Source organism: Struthio camelus, chromosome 1 (genome assembly GCF_040807025.1).
Source record: "Struthio camelus isolate bStrCam1 chromosome 1, bStrCam1.hap1, whole genome shotgun sequence".
NCBI lineage: Eukaryota > Metazoa > Chordata > Aves > Struthioniformes > Struthionidae > Struthio > Struthio camelus.
The window spans coordinates 120,766,214-120,790,122 of NC_090942.1; the positions used below are offsets into that span (position 1 = coordinate 120,766,214).

At 43.9% G+C, this 23,909-nt stretch overlaps 1 protein-coding gene across 11 annotated transcripts; it reads left to right on the forward strand.

The window, feature by feature from the left end:
- Nucleotides 1-1,453: 1,453 nt before the first annotated feature.
- On the forward strand, nucleotides 1,454-23,060 carry SLC5A3 (solute carrier family 5 member 3). 11 transcript variants are annotated; one of them, XM_068913168.1, is made up of 5 exons: nucleotides 1,465-1,756; nucleotides 5,634-5,708; nucleotides 6,430-8,315; nucleotides 8,817-8,951; nucleotides 15,980-23,060. In XM_068913168.1, exon 5 carries the CDS (start codon nucleotides 16,282-16,284, stop codon nucleotides 18,421-18,423), a length of 2,142 nt encoding a protein of 713 aa, XP_068769269.1. In that variant the 5' UTR covers nucleotides 1,465-1,756; nucleotides 5,634-5,708; nucleotides 6,430-8,315; nucleotides 8,817-8,951; nucleotides 15,980-16,281; the 3' UTR covers nucleotides 18,424-23,060. The 11 variants fall into 11 exon arrangements, 8 of the variants coding, with proteins under 8 accessions (XP_068769240.1, XP_068769269.1, XP_068769288.1 ...); XM_068913187.1 differs by having other exon boundaries at nucleotides 6,987-8,315; XR_011135415.1 differs by lacking the exon at nucleotides 15,980-23,060 and adding an exon at nucleotides 10,573-10,840 and having other exon boundaries at nucleotides 1,454-1,756; nucleotides 5,634-8,315.
- The last annotated feature ends 849 nt before the right edge of the window (nucleotides 23,061-23,909 follow it).

Consider the following 23,909-nt stretch of genomic DNA (forward strand, 5'->3'; position numbering starts at 1 on the left):
CCACTGAACTGCATTAGGAACAGCAGAGCTGAGGTTTATGGGGCAGGACCGATGCGGAAAGGCAAAATGCGCTATCACAACCAGCTGGAGAGAACAGACCGGGCCAGGGAAGGGGGACTTCAAAACCTAGAGCAAAAACTCAGCACGATCTCTTTTTCTTAAAGAAAGCTCATGTGTGGATATTTCCGGAACATTCTAGGGCATGTATGTGCATAAGAGAAGGGGATACCCCTGGAAGGACCTAGCTGTGCTGTGGAGAAAGGAAATACGACTGAAACAGGTCTGTCTTGCCACCGGGCTCTTCCAACGTGCCTCTTTTCGGGATGCAGGCGGTTGTTGGTTCCCAGCACGGCTAGGGCTGGAAGCTGGGGTCGGATGCGTTGCTGACAGAGGGCACCCGCACAGCTACAGAGTCGCTGGCCTTGATGGTCGTGTGCGAACCTAACGCCAGCGCGTGCACCTAGCGCTGCTGTTTTGGAAACGTCCGTCCAGAAACTCCCTTGCCGGAAACACCCAGGTGTCAGTCCAGCCACGCAGCTGATGCCTCTGTCCGTTAAGTACGCGCGCACAGCCCTCAGCCGGCCAGGCATGTCCATACGGAGGCCTGTCGGCAAGCCACGCGCAAAGCCCAAAGAGGGACACGCACCCGCGTGATTCCTCTCTGTAAAAAAACAAAAATTACACCTTCTTTCCGCATGAAAGATGATACACCTCACGCTACCCGTGCAGGGGGCCATGTGGCGGTCCCACTCTCCGGTGCGTATGGCCGGAGGGGGTATATATTTCACGCCAGCCACGCTGCTGGGGGAGCGTGTGCTCCCGAGCCGGGCCGGGGGCAAGGCGCAGCCGGACGGAAGGTTCTGGAAGATGGCGGGCAGGGCTGCCACCCCCGCGCCCTGCCCGCTGTGCTGCCGGCCCTCGCCCCGGCCCGCGGGGGTTTTTTTGGCTCGCCGTGCCTCCCCGTGGGGCGTGGGGAGCTGCGCGGAGCCCGTTTGGGGAGGGAGCCGGGCCGCAGGGGCGCTGCCGGCCGCGGCGTGCCCCTGCCGGCACCGCCGTGGGGCAGCGGCGGCGAAGCCGCAGCAGGGTCTCCCCGCGCCGCCGATGCTCTCCTCCCCCACCATGTGCAAGCTCGGGTGTGCGGAGGGGGCGGGGAGGGGGGGGGAGAGAGGCGGACACAGTGGAAATTTCCACTCCCTGCAGCAGGCACAGCAGCAGCAGCCGCCACCACCGCCGCTGCCGCCGCGGCGGGAAGGAGAAGGCGGGCGCAGGCCCGGAGCCGCCGCAGGGGGAAAAGGCGGCGCCCGCGCCGTGGCTTCTCCCCGCCCGGGCCGCGTTGGGCCCCTCTCCCCGGCGGCGGCGGCGGCGGCGGGCCGGGGGCCGTGGGGCAGCCCCCCGGCGGGCGGGTAGGCGGGTGGGTGCGCGCCCGGGGCGGCGGAGGCGGCGCTTGGCGCGGGCAGGGGGCGGTGCGGCGGAGCGTGCGCAGCTGCCGGCGCCCTTTAAGCCGCGCCGCCCGCCCGCCCGCCTCGGTGTCTGTGCAGCCGGGGAGCCGCGCGGGCCGGAGCCGCCGCGGGACGCGTCTCCTCTCCTCTCCTCCGCCTTCTCCTCCTCCTCCTCCTCCGTCGCCCCTCTCCGGCACCGCCGCTGCCCCCTTTCCTCCCCACCCTGTGCCCCGCCGCGCCCCCGCTCCTCCCGCGCCACAGGCAGCTCTAAGATGCCCCGCTATGAACTGGCTTTGATCCTGAAAGCCATGCAAAGGGTGAGTGAGGGAGGGGAGTCGGGAGGGAGGGAGCCGGCCAGGTGGGACTTGATGCTCTTTCCTTCTTCTTCCCCCCCCCCCCCCCAGGTGGGTCTCCGCCTTCCCTCGCCCCCACCGCCAGCCTGTGGCTTGTGCCCGCCCGGCCGCGGTGGCCGCTCGCCCTGGGCGCTGCCGTGCGAGGCCGCCGCGGCCAGCCCCGGCCGCCGGGGGAGGCGGCCCCCCGGCCCCGCTCCGCTCGCCCTCCTTCCCCTCCCTGTTTGGAAAGGGGGAGTTGCGCAGCACGCTCCAGGCTCGCGCGTGTCTTCCTCCGTCCTCTTTCCTCCCCCTTCGTGTTTTTTTTTCGTTTTGTTTTCTTTTTCCCCCTCTTCCTTCCTTCCTCCTCGCAAGAGTTTGTTGATAGTGTGCTCGCTCAGCGCCGCAGTCCTCCCCCCTCCCTTTCCCTCGTCGCCCACAGGTAAGCAGCCCCCCCCCCCCCACGCTTAGCGACATGTACGTGTTTCCCCTCCCTGTCCTTTGCCCCCCCTCCCCCCCCGCCCCAGCCTGGCCGCTGGAGGAGGACAGGGCAGCCCCCCAGGACCGGGGCAGCCCCGGGCCCCCTTCTCCTCCCTGCCGCGGGTCGGGCCGGGCGGTCGCCGCCGTTGCTGACACCGGTTGAGCCGCCGCCGGGGGCCCGCGGGCCGTTACCGCCGGCTTTGGTGGCGGGGCGATAAGCCGTGGTGTCATGCTCGCTCTCCTCAAGATACAAAGAGCCGCCTCAGTGGTGCGTGTGTACCCGTGTGTGTGTGTGTGTTTTTTTTTTTTTTTGAAATTATACTTCTGTGTAGGTGGGACCCTTCACACGGAAGATAATAGCTGATGTTGGCGCTTCTCTAGTACCTTCTACGGCCTTTGTTTATCTGCTACTTTCCAGCTTAACGTGCAGTGCTGGTGTCTAAATGTAGCAGCACTTGTGTTCGTCTACAACCCTTTTGATCTTGTTCAATGTGAGCACGCTTGCTCTTATATTTAACCTTTGTTTATGTGAACATGTATATTTGTAATAGAATAGCAGGAAGTTAAAGTATTGCTTTTTTTTTCCTTTATAGTTGCTGGAGCACGTCTTCATGTGTTGCATGCACTACATATACTAGTACATTTCCATTCATTTTACATGTAGCATCCACATGTCAGGGTTGGCTTTTTTTTTTTTAGCTTGGCTTAACTGCAGGCGCTCTAGTAGACTTCTCAGGTGAGTCCCCTAGTGGAGAAATAGAGTAATGGGGGGGGAATTGGTGACATTGCTGCACCACCTCATGGAGCAGCATTCAGTCTGACAAAACACTCTTCTCTTAGCGCACCTGTGATGTCCCCCTCGCCCCATCCATATAGAAGCCATAGCTAAGGTGATGATATGCCTTTTCTATACTTGCTTTTAACGTGGGAGTTCCCTTGTGCTGTGCAATTACTAACAGTGTAGAAGAGGAGAGAAAGCATAGCAAATCTTACCATGACACTGAGACAGCTAATAAACTAACTATTCTGAAAGAATGCCATGGAGTGCTGTGCTGGTGAAAAGGATCTCTGATTCCTGGGATTTGAGCCCTGAGATGCAGGGATAAGCTTTCAGCTGTAAAATGCTTCTAATGGGCATTGATTGGTACGCTCAGAAGATTTAACATCTGCAACCTTTTACTCTTTGAAGTTTGACTCTCTGTTCCCTAATAGGGGTTTCTTGAGGGGAGTGTGTGTGTGTGTTTTATTTTTTTTAAGCTCTATGGTTATGGTAAAATACTAAGTTTTGGTTCAGGAGTACTGCTGTTCTTAACCTACTTGTATAGCTCTAAAATCCAGCGAGTTCATCTCTGGATACTGTTTTTCTTGTTGTTTACAGTATACCAGATTTAGTGCTTTTGTTGTAAACAAGTAAGTTGCTGCTGTTGCCTTTCCTGTGTAATGAAAATACTTTTAAAAACATTTGTATACTGATTATGTTGAGTGATTCTGCTGAATCCTGACGAATGGGTTGCTCTAATGTCCCCCATAACGATATTTAATCTCAAGCATAATGCTAACTTGCATTAGCCAAAATAGGGAGACCTGAATTTGAGTCTAATAAAATGTTCTGAAATTATGCAGTGACTGTGTAACTCTTCTCTGCAGAAGGTGGAGCGTTAGTATAACTAAACAGAGTACTGAATAAATTACACTGCTGCTCAATGCTAAGTGCTTTCTGATAAAGCTACCCCAGCTAGATTTTCACCAGGCTACCATGTCAATCCCTCTGTACTGCAGCTGCATGCTTTAAAGCCTGCTTTACTCTGAGCCTTGCTCAAGTGCTGGCTTTTTTCTTGGTCTCCTTGGCATGCTTCCTCACTCCTGACAGCCCCTTGCCTTGCAAAATAATAAGCCCCTGCAGCCTGACTTTCTTATGCTTCAAGGCTGTCGCTGACTCCTGCGGGCTCTCCAGCAGCTTGAGGAAAAACTTTTGTAGAGCTGGTCTTGTAGGCTTTCATGGGTCTCTCCTTGGAGACTAACATGATTGTATGGTTCCCCCTCCCCCCCCCCCCAAACTTTTAATAGTTACAGTGTTTTCATAGATGTAACAGAATAAACCCCCAATGCATTTTGTTGTTGTTGCTTTAGTTTCTGTTGCTCCGTAGCACTAGTTAGGTTTGAGTTGAGGATCCCTCATTCTTCCCTTGCAAGTGGCTTCTCTTTGCAGTCATGAAGTCTGACTGTTGTGTCTGACTTCTCCTTCCTTAGATAGCCTCTCTATAGTTATGGGACTCTCTCTGCAGAAAAGCACAATCCCCCCCCTTACCTGATGCTTTGAATCTCTGCAGATTTCTTCAAAGTCCCTGCAGCTGTCTTTTTTATGTCTTAAAATTCAGTACCCAGAATCTTGGGGTGGGGGAGAAGGTGCCAAGGGAAATACCCGCTGTTTTCAAACTTCATCCCCAGTTGTCTGCATATAGCTTTCACAAAAGACCATGACTTTATTCTGCAGTCAAAGCTGAAAAACTGTTCTCTCTCATGTTTTTGTGAGGAGTATGTGACCAGATGCTTGACTATACTAAAAGTATCAGCTCAGCTTTGTAAATTGTCTATGGACAGAGTCCTCAGTTGGCACAGACCCCAATCAGTGGCTTGCAGGAAAATCTCCCCCCCCCCACCCCCCCCGAAACCAACCAACCAACCAAAAATCTCCCCCAGGAAAACACTTCTCTTGCTTTTTTCTGGTACCACTGAACTCTCTGAAGAGTAACTACAGTGAGAGAGTTGGATAGTGTAACTTCTTGTGTGAATGTGTAGAGGAGATGGTTTGGGAGAAGAAAGGTTTGATGGCAGTAAGGTGAAATGTCTGTGACTTACAGTGGAAATAATGGATTTTGCCCATGTATGGCTTTCTTCAATATGCTACCAACAAATAATATGATAAGTTTGGAGAGTTTGATGGCAGACTAGTTTAGTTACCTGTTACCAGTAACATACAGGTGTATATAAAGACAGCTTGCTTGCCCTCATTAGCCTAAGTCAAAAGTCTACAATTGTTGTGAAGGCAGATATGCAAACTGAAGACACAGTTGTTGATGCTCCAAACTTCATTACTTGCGGCAGTAGATGGATTGCTAATTTTTTCTAACCTCTCAGGAGAGCTGGCTTTCAGCAGGGGAATTATGGCAGAGCAGGACCTTCAGTAATAAAGGGTATTGACCCTCTAGTTAATGTGCAAGAGGTTTTGCTTGCTGGGGAAAGGAGAAATCTTCGAGGAGGCTTCCTCTTGCCTCCCTCCTGATGCTGCTGAAAGTCCCTGGAGAGCTGGGGAAGGCGGGGTGGGGGGGGGGAGGGGAAGGAAGAGCTGGAAATGGCTTCCTATTGCTCTGATGCTGTTTTGCAGACTGACCACAGGGCGGCAATATGAGACACCCTCCAATGAAAACTGGCCGCCTGGGGCACATAGGACAGACAAGGTGTAGGTATACCCGTGCTGTTCTTGTTGCCGCTTGACTCTTGCGAGCTGGGACACCTGTCTTCAACAAAACAACTTTGTAACTGGAACTGAAATGAATGGGCAATTGAAAAATACTTGGTATGAGAGTATTTTGCTAAAAGATGAGAAAGCATCCTGATATTTTGATATTGGTGTGTTCTTCTCTCCCTATTTCACCAGTAACAAGGGATAAATACATAGTATGAACCATAATATAACATTTAATTATCTTGTTTCAGCAAATACCTAGACCCCACCCCTGCCTTTGTATTACTACAGTAAATCTTGGTTCTGAGTTTGACTCGCATGTTCACACAGTGTAACTTGTATTCAGCATCTGTTTGTTCACTTCTGAGCAGGTTGCCATGTTTCAAAAATTCCCTGCCTGCTGTGGAGATCACTCAGCTATTTTAGGAGAGCCAAAGCAATGGGCAGCAGTGTTGCTTGACATCTTGACTGTTATACTTAATTGCTGGTGTAGGCAGCTGCAGCAACTGGGCTTTTGAGATCTTAGTTAGTGGGAAGGCGGGGGGGGAGGGTGAATAAAGAGGGCAATAAGCAGGCAGATATTGTTTTTATTTTCCTTCCTTTTTGGTTAATGTGCCTATTGTACATCTTCTCCCCCCCCCCTCCCCGCCCCCAGCTTAACAGGTTGAAATTAGACAGAAACTTGCCTCTGATTTTCTTTGACCTTTTTCAATAGGTTGAAATAGGCTCCCCTTCACCTAATATCACAGAAGGGGAAGTAGTAGGAGTGGTGCTGTTATACTGGGGGTGGTGGTGGTGGAAAGAAGGCCAAAGAGCTGGAACTAAACATGGTAAGATCTTGTAGGAGTCAGCTTTTTGTTTTCTGCCTTAAGCTTTTCAGTAAGAATAAATGTAATTTGAAGCATGTGATACAGATAACATTTGAGAATAATACCCTCTTGGCTGAAGTTTGTCACGTTTTATCTTAAGATCTGAGAATCGCCTCTCTTCTAAATGTCTGCCAAGTGTGGGATATGTTCCTGGTTTGGGTATGGGGGAGGTAGAGGATTATTCTCTCCTACAAAAAAGGTCTAAATCTTTTTATAGCAAATAGTTGTTAGTTAGATGAGTTTGGCAAAGTTGACTGTCTTATTCTTGCTGTTAACTTGGTACTCATTTTGTACAAAAAGTGTCTTGGTTTAGACAGGCTTTTTTAGTATATTAAACGGCGTGCTTGATCAAATGTGTGTAATGGGATGCACTAGTTAACTTCTGCCACTCTTGTTCCCTAAGCTTTAGAACTGCAAGCCTGGGCACTGAGGGACTCTCACAGAAGCGGGACTGTGGGCAGGCCCTTGCATCCATGCTGGATGACTTCAGTGGGATTTGGCTAGCAACTCTTCAGTGGGCAGAAATGCGACTTAACCTTTAAGATAAGACTTCTCCCCTTTGCCCCTGTTATCTATTTAGCAACGTGCTGTTCTGTTGGCTGTGTATCTTTCCTCATTTGTCTGCTGTGTGTTTGTATGTACACCAACACATCATGTGTATGATCAGGGAAGATGCCTGTTTACTTCAGCATGAGAGAATATTGTATCGCTTAACTTTTGAAACAGAAGGAAGGAGAAGGTATTGTGTTGACCAAACTACTTAATTGCTCCCCACTGTTGTAAAATCCCTCAAGAGTCACTGGCTGTAAGATGTCCTTTATCACTTAGAATAATCTTTTAAGCTAACTAAGTATGAATGCATGTATATGCTTGCTTTCTTCTAATACATAGTACATACCAGATTTTGTAACTGGAAGTTCTTACTTTGTTACATATTCTTGCAAGAGCTGATTTTTCCAATTCCCTTGTTTCAGAGCTGTAACGCTGGGAACTTCCACTAAAAATTTACTTCTGTGGTTGTTGATATTGAGTCCCTTGCTTTGCTTTTTGTCAGACGTGGCCAGTGCAGGCTGCTAATTCTTTGAGCCCCCACTGCTCAGACCTCCTCCACTACAAATCTGTGGCACTGTAAGAGCTGCTCACGTGGAAGCACTTTTCTAATAACAGTTGCTTGTACCTGCCTCTGCAGTGCCTAGCTGTGGCCGGGGAGGGGGGAGGGGGAAGATGCCCCCAGACACCAGGTGGTTGTCTTCAAAGCTTCCTGCCCGGTGGAACCAGCAGGAAGATCTGATGTGTGACCATTCTGTAGAGGAGCCAGTAAGAAAGTGAAAGGTGGGGGGAGTCAAACAGTGCAGATGGGCAAAATATTGCGAACTGTGTAGAAGGGGGACAGGAAAGACAGGAAGTGAAAACATGAAAAGCAAGGCAAGCCTTGTTGCAAGTTAAGGATCTGAACTGTAGGAAGACTAACTAGTTCAAATACTGATCCTGGAAATGAGGTACTACAGAAACACTGCCCTCTTGGTGAGGAAGAGGGAGGGAAATGAGCATGGGAAGACATTCTGTAGGAGAAGGATTGTGACCCTGAGAAATATGAATTTGAGGAACTATGCTAAGACCTAGTGTTCTACTGTTTCTCAACATCATTTTTAATCCTAGGTTGTCAACTTGCAAGCCAGTGTTTGTGCTTCAACTATGCAAGCGTCTAAGGAATAATAATTAAAAACAAAAGGTACATGCAGAGCATGGATGGATGAGGACAGTATGTTCAATGGAGTCAATGTGTTTGAAACTGACGAAAAAGCATGTCTGGTAGCTTTTAATGTAGTTAGCTGCAAAGTTTATTTAGAGTAGCACTAGATGTTTTATAACCAAGGTGGTAATCTTATTTAAGCCTAATTTTGGTTTCTTAATATTCCCAAGAAGCATCTGAAGTAGGGAAAGAACGCCTAGCAGACTAAGAAGCTTGGAGGGCCTCAGAGTTAAGTTCTAGGGTTATATATGTCCCTGAAACTTCTGTCTCACCTATCAGTAGAACCTGTGATGCTTTATATTCTTGGAAGGATCGTGGGCTGCCACAAAAGTGGTGGGAACTTGAAATCCTGAATAAACTTAATGAGCCTGAGTGTATGTGTGTTTTTCTCCCCGTAGAAATTCTAGAAAGGATTTTCTTTTGTATTCTTCCCTACTGCATGGGAGCTGACACTTCTGCTGCTCCTTTCTTTGTTCCCAGATAGTTTTGAAGTCTGTACTCTGCTAGCCAAAATCTTAAAATGGGGTGGACCAACACATTTTTCTTGGCCAGGCTGAAAGTACGCCAATTGCCTCAGCTACTAGTAAATGGTGATAACCACCAACCGGATCACAGGTCTGTATCTTGTAGCTAGCATTTGTAAGGAATTGCACTCCCCTTTCCTTGTGCTGCTGGTTAAGCTGCTTGTTACTCCAACTTAACTTCAGTAGTTTTTTTAAGTATCAGCTATAAGGATTGTAACTGGAGACTCTCTTGAAAGCTTGCTTACTTTAGTGTTATGCATATTTCCCAAATCCATGTTTAAAGCATCAAGGAATTACATATGAGGTTGACTCCCAACTGTCCTTCAGGGAGAAATAAGTACAGGGAACTGTTCCTAGGGTAAAACTAGCTTCTAGCATTTACATTAGTAGTGGAATGTTAAAGCATATACATTTACTTTTAGTTTTTAAAAAAAAAAAAGCCTAGAGACCAGAATAGTTGGTAAAACACTTACCTCGAGCTTACAGATTTAGGGCTTTTATGTGGCCATGCCGAAGCCTAGTAGAGGCTGGAAAGCTCCTACAGAGCTTGTGCTGTTTGGTCTCTGCAGAAGGAAGAATGAATGTGTGAACTTGCTGCTACCAGGAGAACCCTCTGAAGGAGGCTGCCACGTTCTTCCTATAACAGATTACTCTTCACGTTCCCTAAGAGCACAGTCCACTTTGGTAACGGTAGAGCTGTTACCGTGTGTTCTGCTGATGGTGTGTTTCTAATATGTGATACCATATGTCCTCTGCACCCAGGAAAATTGGTTATGTGGTCCCAAATCCTCTAGGGAAATAAATATTTGCATGCTTATGCTTCCTTTACCCATTCTCTTGCTGTTGCTCTTAGTCGCTAAGCATTTTATTAAGCTAACTTATCTACAGGTAAATACTACTTGCTGGGGCAGTGAGAATGTTTGTGCATCTGAACTTTGATATGGTCTCCGAGAAGGAATTTGAGTGTCTGGGCTCAGTGTTTGTCTGCATCTGCCAGTTGGAAAGATGTCAGCTGACATCTTTCCAAACCCTTTATCATCGCCTGGAGGAGACAGCCGCCCCCCCCCCCCCCCCATTAAAATGCCTTGCTCACTTTCCCTGTATGCCCTACCGTGCTTTTTATTTAGTTACCATAAACCTTGTGACTTTGCTGTACTCCTGTCTCCTTCCTCTTTTACTTCCAGTTGCTACATAGAAACTAAAACTTAATCTGTCTATCTGCAAACTTGCAAAGACTGTCTGCCTGCCTGCAGAGAAAAGCATAGTTCTCTTGCTGATGGAAGAGTTGCTTGTAGTGTTTTTGGGCAGCTGAGCCTCTGCTCGTCATCTACTGGAGTTATGATGACAATTGATTTGCCAGAGAAGAGTGGCCCGGTTCCTCAGTGGTGCTGAGCAGCTGTACTTTCTGCTCTGTTCGGAGAATTTGGGTGATATTTGTCACTTGGGTAAATGTAAGCCAATTCCTTGGCTTGGCTTGGCAAGGGGAAAAGAAAGGACTTGCGCATTTTCTTTAAGCTAGAAATCAGTTTAGCTTGCAAAGGAATAGTCCATCAGCTTGAATTTAAGACCTGATTAACAGACTAGAGTATGCCTAGGCATGGAGCACATGGGCTTTCTTTCTGGTATCTTTTTATTTTAACAAGTAATAAGAAACTCTTCTATCTCCTTTCTTTTCTCCCTGTCTCCCTACCCCTATATGTTCGAGGTTTTAGGAAGAACAGTGGAAGCAAATAATCTGCTACTCCTGACAGTGCTGGGGACTCGCAGGGAAAGAAGCCAGCTGAATGTGAAAGCCAGAGGCAGTGGCATGGAGTGGCTTGCTGAGGCACTGCTAGCAATGTAGTCTTCAGAAAATGAGCCGTCTTTTGCTTTGTGATTCTTCAGCAGCAGTGTAGCTTCTGTTCAGTTTACAGTACTGCATGAGCACTACAATAAAACTGCATTTTCTTCTACTTTTCTTAAATAAAATATTTGACTTGGCCCCTGCCTTAGATAGGTGCATACATTTGGGATGAGGGGAAGAAGTGTAAATGAAAACTAATTTGGCGTACTGCACTAACGCTGTCAGTCTCACCGCCCTTCAGCTTCACTTACTGGCCTTACTGCTGCTGTAATAGACCACAGTAGCTTTACATTTCTAACAGACAAATGCAGTGCAGCTCTCGGTGTGGTTCTTTGTTTCTCCTGCTGAACTGCATACTGTGAGGTAACTTATTTCTCTAGAGCCTTCTTGAGCAGTCCTTCATGAAGAGAACTGAGAAGAATGTATTGTGGGTCAAGCTGTTCGTTCTGATGGTGCTGTAAAATGAAGAATAGTACTGGAGAGATTCCTGGAACTCCAGACCCAAAAGCACGTTACAAGCTCGTAATACTGTTTGACTGGCTCACTAACTTGAACCTTGCAACTTGAATCAATAAGCAGGCTTTTTACGGTAACGATGGTTTAGAGTGACTCTGTGGTACCTCTGTTCTCTGAGGCTAGTGGAAGTGTTAAAGCAGCACCACTTCAGGGCAGCAGAGCCTGTGTGGATAACTGTGCTGTTCTGTGGCAAGCAGGTTAGGTCACTGCTGTTTCAGGTAGGTCCTAAATGTAGTACTCTTCTGTTCCAGCCTGTCCAGACCTTGCTTGCTTATTGTATGCTACAGCTGAGCTTCTGCCTCTGAGCATTCCTGCTTCTTGCTACAGGCCTTGGTTGCCTTGGGTTGGAGTCCGCTCAGGCCCGTCTGCCCTAGTTCTTCACTTACAGGAGCAAGTGCTGAAAGTTGCTGGATGTTTTCAGTTCTTTGAACAGCCAGCAAGGGGAGGCCCCCTGCTTTCACAAGGTCATGTACTGCATAGGGATAAGTTGATATGTGTCAGTTATTCTGTGAAGAACATTTGTGTGTTCATGTTTTTGTACGTTAGCATGCTACGATCAGTGAAACACAGCTTATTCTTTTTTTTCTGAGAGGTAGGATACCTCAAACAATCTTGTGTGTACTGTGGAGCAAGGCATATACATGCGGTTACTGTGGAGCAGTAGACAGTTAGGAACTCACTAGTGTGTCTGTAGGAGGTAGCCTACAGCGTGAGCAGGCCGGGCAACATACTTGAGGGGTGGAATGTTGTACAGGCCTGCTCAAGGTACTAGATCTTTATTGCTCTGTTTTGTAAGAGAGAGGATGTTAATATCTTACAAATAGGTGTTGAACCGGGCAATCTGACTCTGTTTCTCTCATGCGGGTGATTTGTTCAATAGGTAGTGCTATTAGTATGAGTTAACATACTCCTGTGTGAAGAAAGGAGTGGAGAGGAGAAACCTTTCAAAGAAAGGACCTCAAAACTACTTAGTAGCCTATGAACAAAGAGAAGCATGTACTCAACTTGTTGACAGTGAGTGCTACCATGTGTGATAGATGTGGTTACCTGCATCATCATATTAAGCCTTGAAAGTATTGCTGATAGGGGCTGGTCTGCTACTGTTAATGAGCTACTGGTGTTTCTTTACAACTCTAAACCGTAAGAGAAAAGGGAAGTAAACTGGGAAGCTTTCCATTTGCAAGAAAGAGAACTAGGCTAAGTAGAATCCAAATTTTAAGCAGCATCGTAAGTGCTTTAGGGCTGGAGGAGTTTGATTCTGGCATATTTAAAGGTTCCTGTTATTAGAAAAAGACTGTGGAGAAAGTTTCCCTTTAAAACAATCGTATAAATTCCTCCTAAAAGTCCCACCCTAAATCTGCTTCACATAAATCTAATCTCTCTTCAGGGAATTCCTTGAGGCTTTTCTTTTCTTAAAGGACAAGCTGTCTGCTGGAGAGACATATGCGTTGTTTCACCAGAGTTGTAGCTTTCTGTCTTCAGACAAGAGGGAAAAATATTGTCTTGTGTCTTTGATATGATCCAGCCAGAAAAACAGCTTTAGGGAAAAAAATTCACAGTCCTTGGCAGCAGTGCTGTCTTTCTGTCTTTTTTTCTGTCAGTGCCATAACGTATGCAGTTCTAATAACTTGAGATTAAACTCGCATCGGGTGTCTCAAAAGTCCTTCTTAAGACTTGAGGTCGTAACTTGCTGAAAGTTCAGAGGGACGAGTCTCATTTTAGTAATGAAAAAAGTTCTAGGATTATTTTAGAATTAGGTCTAATAAGAAACTGGTACAAGAGGCCACTTCAGTACAGTAATTTAGTGACAGTGCAGCAAATTTATAGGAGCTACTGAAAACTTTCCACCTTCCTGCTTAAGCAAGCTGAACACTGCAAATTTTGGATGTTGATTACAAAGGTGATGGTTCAGGACTCTATACAAATGCTTATTTAAAATACATGGTTTGGCTGTACCTTCTAGTGGAAAATGCTCAAGTTCTTCCTGTATTGTTTATTTTGGTTAAGATGAGCCCATAGTTGTTGGCAAAGTGTCCTAATTGAGAAATGTCACAATTTATTCGTTGGCAGCTGCATCTTCCACTTGCATGCTTTTCAGAGGGATTGAATGTACTTGTAATATTCATACTATGCGCTAGGTACCTCTTGTATCAAATAGACATAGTGTCATCAAATACTAGATTAGATTATTTTATAGCATAGTTTTGCAAGGTCATTGATTGACCTGGAAGGAAAATGTTTGGAAATGAACTTAAGTTTAAGTCCAGAATATGTCCGTAACAGAACAGGACAACGGAAGAGGCAGAATACAGACGCTTTTACAAATTTTTTAGCTTGCCTGTTATTCTGATTTTCTGTATGGTATTTTTTTTTTCTTTTCCACTATGTCTCAGTAAAATTTCTTCCTCCGTTTCCCTTAAAATATTTATGTTTTTGGTATATACATTATAACGTAGTTGCATTTCAAATCTTAGTGGAATGTAGTAAAAGAAGCAATACTATTAAAGCATTATACAAAAGCACTTACAACTAAGAAAAGTGCATTACTTGTAACTGATGGCATCACACAATCTGAAGTGCTTATAATGTTTTGTTGGATTAAACTAAACCGTGGAATAGACCGTTTAACTTCTGCTGCCTTTTGCGGGTGGGAATAAATGTGAATTCTTTTATGGAAGAATTTAAAATACATCTGTGGTTTGAGGCTTATGAGTATGATAAATTTAGCACACTACTGTAATCAGTCCATTTTGTGCCATGCCTCTGTATCCTGTCATTATTGGCTATAACTCCAGCAGAATGAATATCTATATTCTCATGTGGGTTTGTGGTGATCGTGGGGAACCCTTATTATCTTTTTCTGATTCTGAACTACTCCTGAAAAACAGCCAGCTCGTACAAATAACATGATTGTGCGTTTCTCCTTAAGGCTGAAGTTGCGGTTTGCTGTAAGCCTTTTTAAAAATATATCTGCCTTAATGAGAAGCACACATTCTCACATCAGCACCTTTGCAACCTTCAGTAAGGCATAAAGTAAAGCAGGGAGTATCTGTGTGCGCGTTTTCAACCTTAGCTCTAGTTTATTATGGGCCGTCTGAGAATCTGTAATATTTTTGTTTACTTTTTTTCTTAAACAAAATAAAACTTCCTGCAAGGATGCCAAGCAGGAAACACCCAAATACTAACGTATGTTATCTAGGTGGTTGTATTGATCATAGATGAATGAATAGGGAAACGTGCACTGCAGCAGAGTGCTGGAGTGCTTCCACAGGTGGAATGGAAGGGGAGTGCTTAAAACTGATGCCGGTAGCACTTGTAATAGACCTTACGGGCAGAACAAGATTCCAGTGGTTTTTTTTGCTTACGTTAGTTTTGCCAGAAGGTGGGGAAAGGGGAATGGAATCAAACCCTGTTCCTTACTCCTTTGTAATAATCTGAAATGCTAAAGATTAGCGTTCTGATCTTTAGACTAAGCTCATTCTTTGCTTTGGACATCTCTTCCTTTGCTGTGCCTATGTGGTGTAGGAAGTAGAAGAATCTTATGCCCAACACTCTCTAAGCTTATTCAATAGTTTTGAGTGGATGTAAATGAGTGATATTTTCCAAGGCAGAAATAACGGGGATAGGAGCCGTTGTGCTGATCTGTAGTACCTCTGCCATTCCCACCTGGCTGGCTGGTCTGCCAGTGAATCTTTTCACGATCCCCTTCCCTCCACTTCAGTCACTTCAATCCTGCTTATTTAAATGAGCGCATATGTTTCTGAAATGCATTGGTAGAACTGCGAAGGATCTACAGGGGTTCAGGAGAACAGCAGGGTCTGCTTTGCCTCAAAACCTTCTGATGTTGACGTGATCCTCTTCATGCTTGGGTCTGAATGGATGATGCTGCAAATAGCGCGCTTCCTGGCCTCCTAGCAACTGACAGCTGCCAAAATCCAAATGATTCTTCCTGCTGGTGCCCCTACAGTACTCCTGAAGAATCGTGAAGCCAAGCGAGTGCAGACAGAAGTACCCTCGAGCCAGATGTCGGGCATAACTTTGCTTTTGTCATTTGGCATGAATGGGACTGTTTCTTTTCTCAGAATATGTATGAAGAACTTTCAGAGTAAAATGTAACCCTGTGATAATCTCTAACTCAGACAGGTGCAGACTTGTCTAAAACCTGCAGGATAATCTTTATTCTCCGGTTGGTCATAAACTTGCGTTGTTTCTTGACAGCATTATGACTTTATTTTAATTTTTTTTAGTGATAGCAGCCAGCTGGTGTCTCAAGTGGCGTGTGTATGACATCAGAATCTATCAAGATTTGTGGGGTGCAGTGCTTGAGCAAATCAGGAAATGACTAGCCGGGTTAATGTTCCTTAGTGTGTTTTTTCCTATGGTTGCTTGAATGAGGAAGGCCTTTTTAGTAGCTTGAGAAGTAGACTTGAATCCTGCAAAGCCAAAAGTAAAGACTGCTAAAATGCATTTCTGTTTCTTGCCTTGTTCTGGGGAATTTGGGTCACTTAAAACTCTTAGAATTGCTGCGTCCCTTAAGATACTTGTATACGACATTAAAGTTGACTTATAAAAGGCATTACTACTTAGTTTTATGAATATTTGATTATGTATATTGTGGATTGCATAAATATAGCAGGAAATATAAGGGGAAAAGTCTGTGGTGTTCAGTCATTGTTTTACTAGACTTCAAATTTTTTCTCATTACTTCGTGAAATTCTTCTCTAATTCAATCTTTGTCTTTTGTCTTTGCTGCCTTGCAGGGTTGGTACAGTAGGCCTCACTAAACTTAGCTGCAACTAAGAATTTCTCCTACATCAACTGAGTTAAGGCTGATGCTCTTGTGGAATGTGGATTAAAAGTGCGTGCTAAGTTCCAAATTTCCATTTGAGAAGCGGAGAAAGTAAATGTACCACAACCACCAGCATCAGGACAGCAAACCAAGGGACAAAGAATTTGATCCGCAGTGTTGATAAATGTTAACTGGTTCACGTGTTGCTTAAAAGACGTTTGCTGGGGGGCGAGAACTGGACATCAGCTGTGCGAAGTCATTTTGTTTACAATCATGAGGGCTTCTTTGGAAACAGCAGACATTGCCATTGTGGCGCTGTACTTCGTGCTTGTAATGTGCATAGGTTTTTTTGCCATGTGGAAATACAATCGAAGCACCGTAAGTGGCTACTTCTTGGCAGGGCGTTCTATGACCTGGGTAGCTATTGGTGCATCTTTATTTGTGAGCAATATCGGAAGTGAACATTTCATTGGGCTCGCAGGATCTGGAGCAGCAAGTGGATTTGCAGTAGGTGCATGGGAATTCAACGCCTTAATGCTTTTGCAGCTTTTAGGATGGGTCTTCGTCCCTGTCTACATCCGGTCAGGAGTGTACACCATGCCTGAATACTTGTCCAAGCGTTTTGGAGGGCATAGAATTCAAATATATTTTGCAGCATTGTCTCTGCTTCTTTATATCTTCACCAAACTTTCAGTTGACTTGTATTCAGGGGCGCTTTTTATTCAAGAATCTCTAGGTTGGAACCTCTATTTGTCAGTTATCCTCCTTATTGGAATGACTGCACTGTTGACTGTGACCGGAGGTCTTGTGGCTGTCATCTACACAGACACGCTTCAAGCTCTGCTTATGATTATTGGTGCCCTCACACTTATGATCATAAGTATTACGAAGGTTGGTGGGTTTGAAGAAGTTAAAAAAAGGTACATGTTAGCATCACCAAATATTACGTCTATCTTGTTAACCTACAACATTTCTAATACCAATTCCTGCAATGTCGACCCAAAGCCTGATGCTCTTAAAATGTTGCGCGAGCCAACAGATGAAGATATTCCCTGGCCTGGATTTCTGTTGGGACAGACTCCAGCTTCTGTCTGGTACTGGTGTGCTGATCAAGTCATAGTGCAGAGAGTTTTAGCAGCAAAAAACATTGCTCATGCCAAAGGATCCACTCTGATGGCAGGCTTCTTAAAGTTACTGCCAATGTTTATTATAGTTGTTCCAGGGATGATTTCACGAATACTGTTTGCAGATGATATCGCCTGTATTAATCCAGAACACTGTTTTCAAGTCTGCGGAAGCAGAGCTGGATGCTCTAACATTGCCTACCCACGTTTGGTGATGAAACTCGTACCGGTTGGTCTGCGGGGACTTATGATGGCTGTGATGATTGCTGCACTGATGAGTGACTTGGACTCTATATTCAACAGTGCCAGCACCATATTTACACTTGATGTCTACAAGCTCATTCGGAAGAGCGCGACGTCTAGAGAACTGATGATTGTAGGAAGAGTCTTTGTGGCTTTCATGGTAGTTATAAGCATTGCCTGGGTTCCCATAATAGTAGAAATGCAAGGAGGCCAGATGTACCTTTATATTCAAGAGGTGGCAGACTATTTGACTCCACCAGTGGCTGCTCTGTTTCTTATGGGTATCTTTTGGAAGCGTTGCAATGAGCAGGGGGCGTTCTATGGTGGAATGGCTGGGTTTGCTCTGGGAGCGATACGGTTGGTACTGGCTTTTATCTATCGTGCTCCAGAGTGTAACCAGCCGGATACTAGGCCCGGCTTTATCAAAAACGTCCATTACATGTATGTTGCTACCGCTCTGTTCTGGATCACTGGAATTGTGACCTTCATAGTAAGCCTCCTAACACCGCCGCCTACAAAGGAGCAGGTTCGAACGACCACTTTTTGGGCTGTGAAAAACAGAAATGTAAAAGAGAATACTGCAAAGGGGGAGCTGTACAAAGTGCAAGAAAAGAGCATCTTAAAATGCAATGAGAACGCTAATCACATCATTCCAAACGGCAGATCTGAAGAAAATCTTAAAAATATTAAGCCTGAGGATATCAATCTTCTGGTAACTTGCAGAGATGACAGCAACCCAGTGATTTCTCTAAGTCACTCTGAAGTCGAGACACCAGTTGATTGTTATTCGAACGGACAAGCGGCTTTGATGGGTGAGAAAAAGCACGAGGAAGAAACTGATGATAGCGAGAGACATTTGAAATTCATAGATTGGTTCTGTGGCTTTAAAAGTAAAAACATGAACAAGAGAGCTGTTCGGGAGATCGAGGAAGAGACTGTTTGTTTACAAATGCTGGAAGAGACTCCAAAAGTTAAACTATTACTAAATACTGGACTGGTCTGTGTCTGTTCGCTTGGAATATTCATGTTTGTCTATTTCTCTTTGTGAGTGAATAGTGAACTTTTAAGGGTATGGCTAAACATACAGAAGTTGATACAGGTCTCTGGAGTTTTTTTTTTTTTCTTTTCTTTTCTTTTTTCTGAATAACATAACCGCAACCCAGGCATTGTTTACGCTATAATTGTCAAATCAACTTTAGCCAATTTAGAGACCATTTGAGACATGTTGTGCTATCTCTGCTGAAGGCAGAGATACTGTTGTGTACTGTCTCTTTTTCCTTTTTCCCTTTTGGTCCCCCCCCCCCCCCCCCCCATATGCAGTACTAACCTTTTCTTTTTCCAGGTATACATAAATAAATATACCAAAGGCAGGCAGGTGGCTGTGTTTGAGGTCAGTCAGTTACAAAGCTCAGTCAGCATTGAGGTGAAGACAAGAAGTAATCATTTACTTAAGTGTAAAATCTAAATGACTAAAGCTGTGTTGGAAGACTTTAAATGCAAGACTGATGCACATCATTGTACAGGTGTTCTTTGTTATGTAGCTGTATTACCTTGGCCAAATTAACGCTTACTAATTTTGCTCACTGCTTCTAGTTGTTTTTTTTTTTTTTTCTAGTTTCTCAGTTCTTATGGGAACAATAATATTTTGTTTCATTATATAGTATTTAGAACATGATATCTGTTAGCAGCTTTTTGCCATTTTTCTCTGTAAGGAAAGGTTTGTCTAACTTTTGATTTTAGCCGCTGTAAATGCCATTATAGAAAAATTGCTATATTTAAGAAAAAAAGGAAGAAAAAAAAACCTGGAGAGGATAAACGGGCAGTTGAGGAGAGTGGGAAAAGAATATTCTCTTTACTTGGGTTTTGTAGTACATACAAATGCAAGAATATATATTCAACCCCTTCTTCAGTCCCCAAACCTTTAGCCTTGTTTTTCCATTTACATAATTAGGGTTAGCTGCTTATTAGGGAAAAAAATTACACATACCTTCTACCATGTGGAAAAAAAGAGATGTGTGAGGCTAGCCTTTGCCTATCCTTGGTTTGGTAAACACACTGAAAAATAACTCTTCTCCTTTGCTATGTGTAGCTAAAGGAAGTACTCTGCAACCCTGTCGCTGCCACATAGTGAGTCTGTGTGAGGGGAGGAAAAGTGGGAAAGAGGTGGAAGTGGTCCTTATTTTCCAGAGTCCTTTTACCTATTGTCTTCTCCTGCTTCCCCTCTTGCCCCATATCACACCTGTTTTTAGGAGTGACTAGTGAGGGATTCTGTGCGGGAGATAGAAAGCGAACGCTGCAGTAGTCTGCGTTGTTGCTGATTGAGGTCTTTGCAAAAAGTGAAACTTTTCCCAGGCAAGCACAGAAGATGAGAGGTCCTGAGGTACTAAAGTTCCTTTTTCCCAAAGGATGGATAGCCAAGGCGGTTTCCACTTCTACAGGACTTCTGTGCGCAGATAGCTAATGGAGTTCAGCAGACTGAAAGGCTGCAGCACTAGGTCCTAAATCTTCTCTTCTATTTCTCTTCCACTTCCCCTTTGTAAAATAGCGTGCCACCATCCTGGATACTCTCATCCTTACGATTGAGCAGCACTTTGAGCTCAGTAGCCCTGACTTACTGAAGCTTCTGTCTGGCTACATGTGTTTTCGCAAACTAAACAAAGTGAGGACCTGTTCTCCGGCCTTGAGAGCAGCTGACACAGTCTGGCCACACTGTTAAACTCTCTCAGCCTCCAAAACGGAGTGGTCATATCCAGGCTGCCTTTGAGAGGGATACCTGCAGTTGTCTTAACTCCTGAGCTTGTCTTGGGAATTGTTTGGGAGAGTGCCCACTGGAGAGCAGTGCGGGGGACCCTGCTAACAGTTTATTAGCGTAAAAGAGTCCCAGAATGTTTCCCTGGCGCTAATTTGCTAATATATACAAGACCTAAACCCTAGTGGGTGAATTAGTTCTGTGGAGATTGAATTTGGGTAATTCCTGCCATTGACTGCTGGAGAAATTTTGTTTTCCAGTATAGTGGTCCTGTAAGATATAGGCTGTCTAAATAGCTTTTGGTAGTATGATATGCAATACACACTATCAGATAAACGGGCTAACTTCCAGTTTTGTGTTTGTGTGTGTTGTGTTTTTGTTTTTTTTTAAGCAAACGAGTCCTGTTATTTCTGAGGTTTTAAACAGAGGACAAGATGTCCCACCTTTCTCTGCTTTATTTAGTTGTTGCCACTGGAAAATAGAATACTGTAGCTGGAAATACGGTAGTAAGTGTAGGAGCTGTATTGAAATAAATACATGTGGCAGAGGAGAGAAGAGTTACCATACCTGAGTCTTGATGTTAATATCGGTGTGACAAGACGCATCTTCTTACGTTTGGTGTGGCTGGCTTCATTCAGAAAAATAGTTTTGAATCCTTTCTAAAGATCAAATTCTAGTCTGTGAAATACAATGTCAATGGAAACTCAGGTCCATTCATCAGTGGAGTGAGGTAGGGAAGGATGATCCTGAAAGCAGAGAGAGTAAAACGTAGTTAACTTTCTGTGTGTGATGAAGTAACCTAGGGCAAAACATGTCTGATCCCTGTGGGATGAGGAGTAACAATTTGCGGAGGGTAAGAAGAAGTATCAGAGCAGCAGTATCTTCTTAAAAGGCTATGATCTGGCTAATATGCCTAGTTTGGTACAGGGAAAGAGAGACTTGTATACCAGGCACTGTCCCTTACTAAGTTGGCACGTCTTTTTATCAGCTGCTGGTACTTCCAGACCAGTCCTCTTTGCTCTAATATTAATGAATGCATTACCATCTAACCTGTGAAGTCAGGTTAGCTCAGGGACCCTTTTGCTTGGCTGCTGTTGCTTCATCCTTGCTTGCTTTTTTTCCCAGGGTGCCTTATGTGGTTATGAAGCTGAAGGCATGGCTTTATTGCTGCTTGAATAGTGGTTTGCTTATAATGTCTCTTTCCCAGGCTGTTTTTCCTTCTTCTCTCCCCCCAAGTCATTTGCTATTTAAACAGAACCCTGTTTAAATAGTTAATATACAGGATGTGTGTATCCTGTTCTGTATAATTGCAGTCAGGTCCATGATAAAATTAATCTTTTGCCCATTCTGTGGAGCCGTAATTCTTTGAAAACGTGCAGCGTAACCTTTGAGTCTTGACTCTGAGATACTCCAGACTCCAGTTAATGTATTCTTTCTTTTGCTAAACTAACAAGTTGCCATATTAATCATAGTGATAATTGTCAGTCAGTCAGAATCTTAATAAAGTAATACTTCACAGCCCCCCATCTTTAGAACTGTTATTGTGAAGAAGCTTTTAAGCAAATTATTTGTCCAGTGTTTTTTCTCTTCAGTCACTTAAAAATGCGTTTCTGTTCTACCCTTTGCCTAATGTTGGCCTTTTTAGTCATACTCTGTTTCCACATCTTGGAGATCATAGAACTTGCTAATACCCTTTGCTGCGAATAATTGCTTAACGAAGGCCCTTTGTCAGAAAAAAATTAATGTATCAAGCAAACTGTTGGTTGGCAAGTACCTTGTCCTGTGTTGTGGACTATAGTGTAAGAGGTTGCTTCAGGGTTTTTTATAGCGTAAACATGCCTTTGCTAGTCTTCTGATCATGATCTGCTCAGAAGAGATACGAACCCAGGTGAATTTGTTTTGGTTTAAACACCAACTTTTTTTTTTTTTTTTTTTTTTGTAAAACTACAAATTATCTCCCATAATGGACGGTCAGTTCAATGACATCTAGTGGCTGGCTTTCTTTTAGGTGGGACAAGCTAGTCATACAGAGATAGACCCAAAAAGATACTTGCTTCTATCTCTGCGGTGATTGCTTTATTTATTGCCTTGAACTTAGAATGACAGTCTTGAAAAACTTATTTTGGAGTGACACCTTTTTTTGTTATTTTTCCGCTTAACTTATTTTTCTGTTAAGGTATTTGAATTTTCTCCCAGAAATTTGTTAGGAGCCTTTCATTGTTAAGCAAAAAAATAAAAATAAAAATAAAAAAAAGAGAAAGAGAGCAAAAGAAAAGAAAAAGGAAAAAGGCTTCTGGAAAGCTTAATAGTATGTTCTGGGAAACTATTCTTATTTAATTTTTTTAAAGGAATGATTTTTATGCTCTTCTCTGCCAAAGTGTTTTTTTTTTCCTCTTAGCTTTTACTAATACCTGAAAGGAAATGATGAGAGTTTGTAAGAAATCGAAATGGCCTTCAGTACACCCCTTGTGTATTTTTTACTTCTCCAGTTTTGTGTTCCCCTTTTCACCCTACTCCCAGAAAGGCCAGCATGAGACTTCTGATGCAAGTCATGTAAGTACTGTAACTGAGTAGTGTAAAGGATTTCCCACAAGGTTACAGTGGTGTAGGCAGAGCCATCAAAGGATCTCTGCATGAACGCTTAAAGCAGAAGATGCTTACAACTTTAAAACGTACAGCTTTATTTTTTTTATATATATATTTTTTTAAATCCTAAGATAAAGGAGGTTTGGGAATTGCTCCCTTTCAGAGAACAGGATACATGAAAGAAGTTGGAGTCGCTAAACTCTAACTTTTTTGAGGAAATCTTTGGATTTAGCATGTATAGAGATGCAAAAATACTCAGCTGTTAATTTGGTATTCTGTATGTTCTGTGCCCTTAAATGTAATTGTTTTGAAAATAAAACTAACCTTGTTATGTGATGTTTAAAAGCAAACTTGTGTGCAATGTTTTAAATTTTTTTTAAATGTTTGTATATAAATAAGTGGTTTAATGTGCTTTAATTGGCCTAAGGTAAAGAGTAGTCCTAGAATGTAAGCATATATAATTAAGATTTCTGATTTCACTGTGAGATCTCTGAACTCTTGTTTTGCAAAGTGGTTTGTTTTGTTTACAAAACACTTTCTATTATTTCTTTTATGGTGTTGGTTTAAAGGCATTTGCTTCACTTCTATTCTAATATTGAATTCATGGTATAGTGACATCGAGTGACACTTCGCATTATCAGTTTCACTGTGTAAAGTCGGACACTTTGAGCAAAAATGGTAATGATACGACAATTCTCTGTGTCTATGAATACACGTTTTTAAATGAGGTGGTTATAAAAAATAGTTGCTGTGCAAAATGTTAGTAGTCTTCTTCAAGAAGAAAGCAAATTTTCTAATATCACTAGAGCAATCTCTTCATTCATCTTCTTATTTTTAAAGCACAGTGTCAAAGTGATGCTGCTTTACCTTGTATCTCTGATGGGTTTTTTTAGATATCTGTGAAGTATTTTTTGTTTTTTGTCGCTGTTGTATTTTTCTGCAGATTTTATATAAAACACCAGTTAATGAACTGCCTTTTTTTTTTTTTAGACTATTCAACTAAAATACATTTCAGACCAAAACCAAATGATATCATATAGCATTTGAAACCTGCCTTTTCATTTGCCCCTCCCCCCCTCCCCCTCCCCCCCTTTTTTTTTAATAAGCCAAATGGGCACGTAGGTAAGATCACTGTAACTGGGTCCAGGTCTCTCTTGGTCAAGTGTTATTTGAAGGTCTGTTAAGATCTTATAAGATAA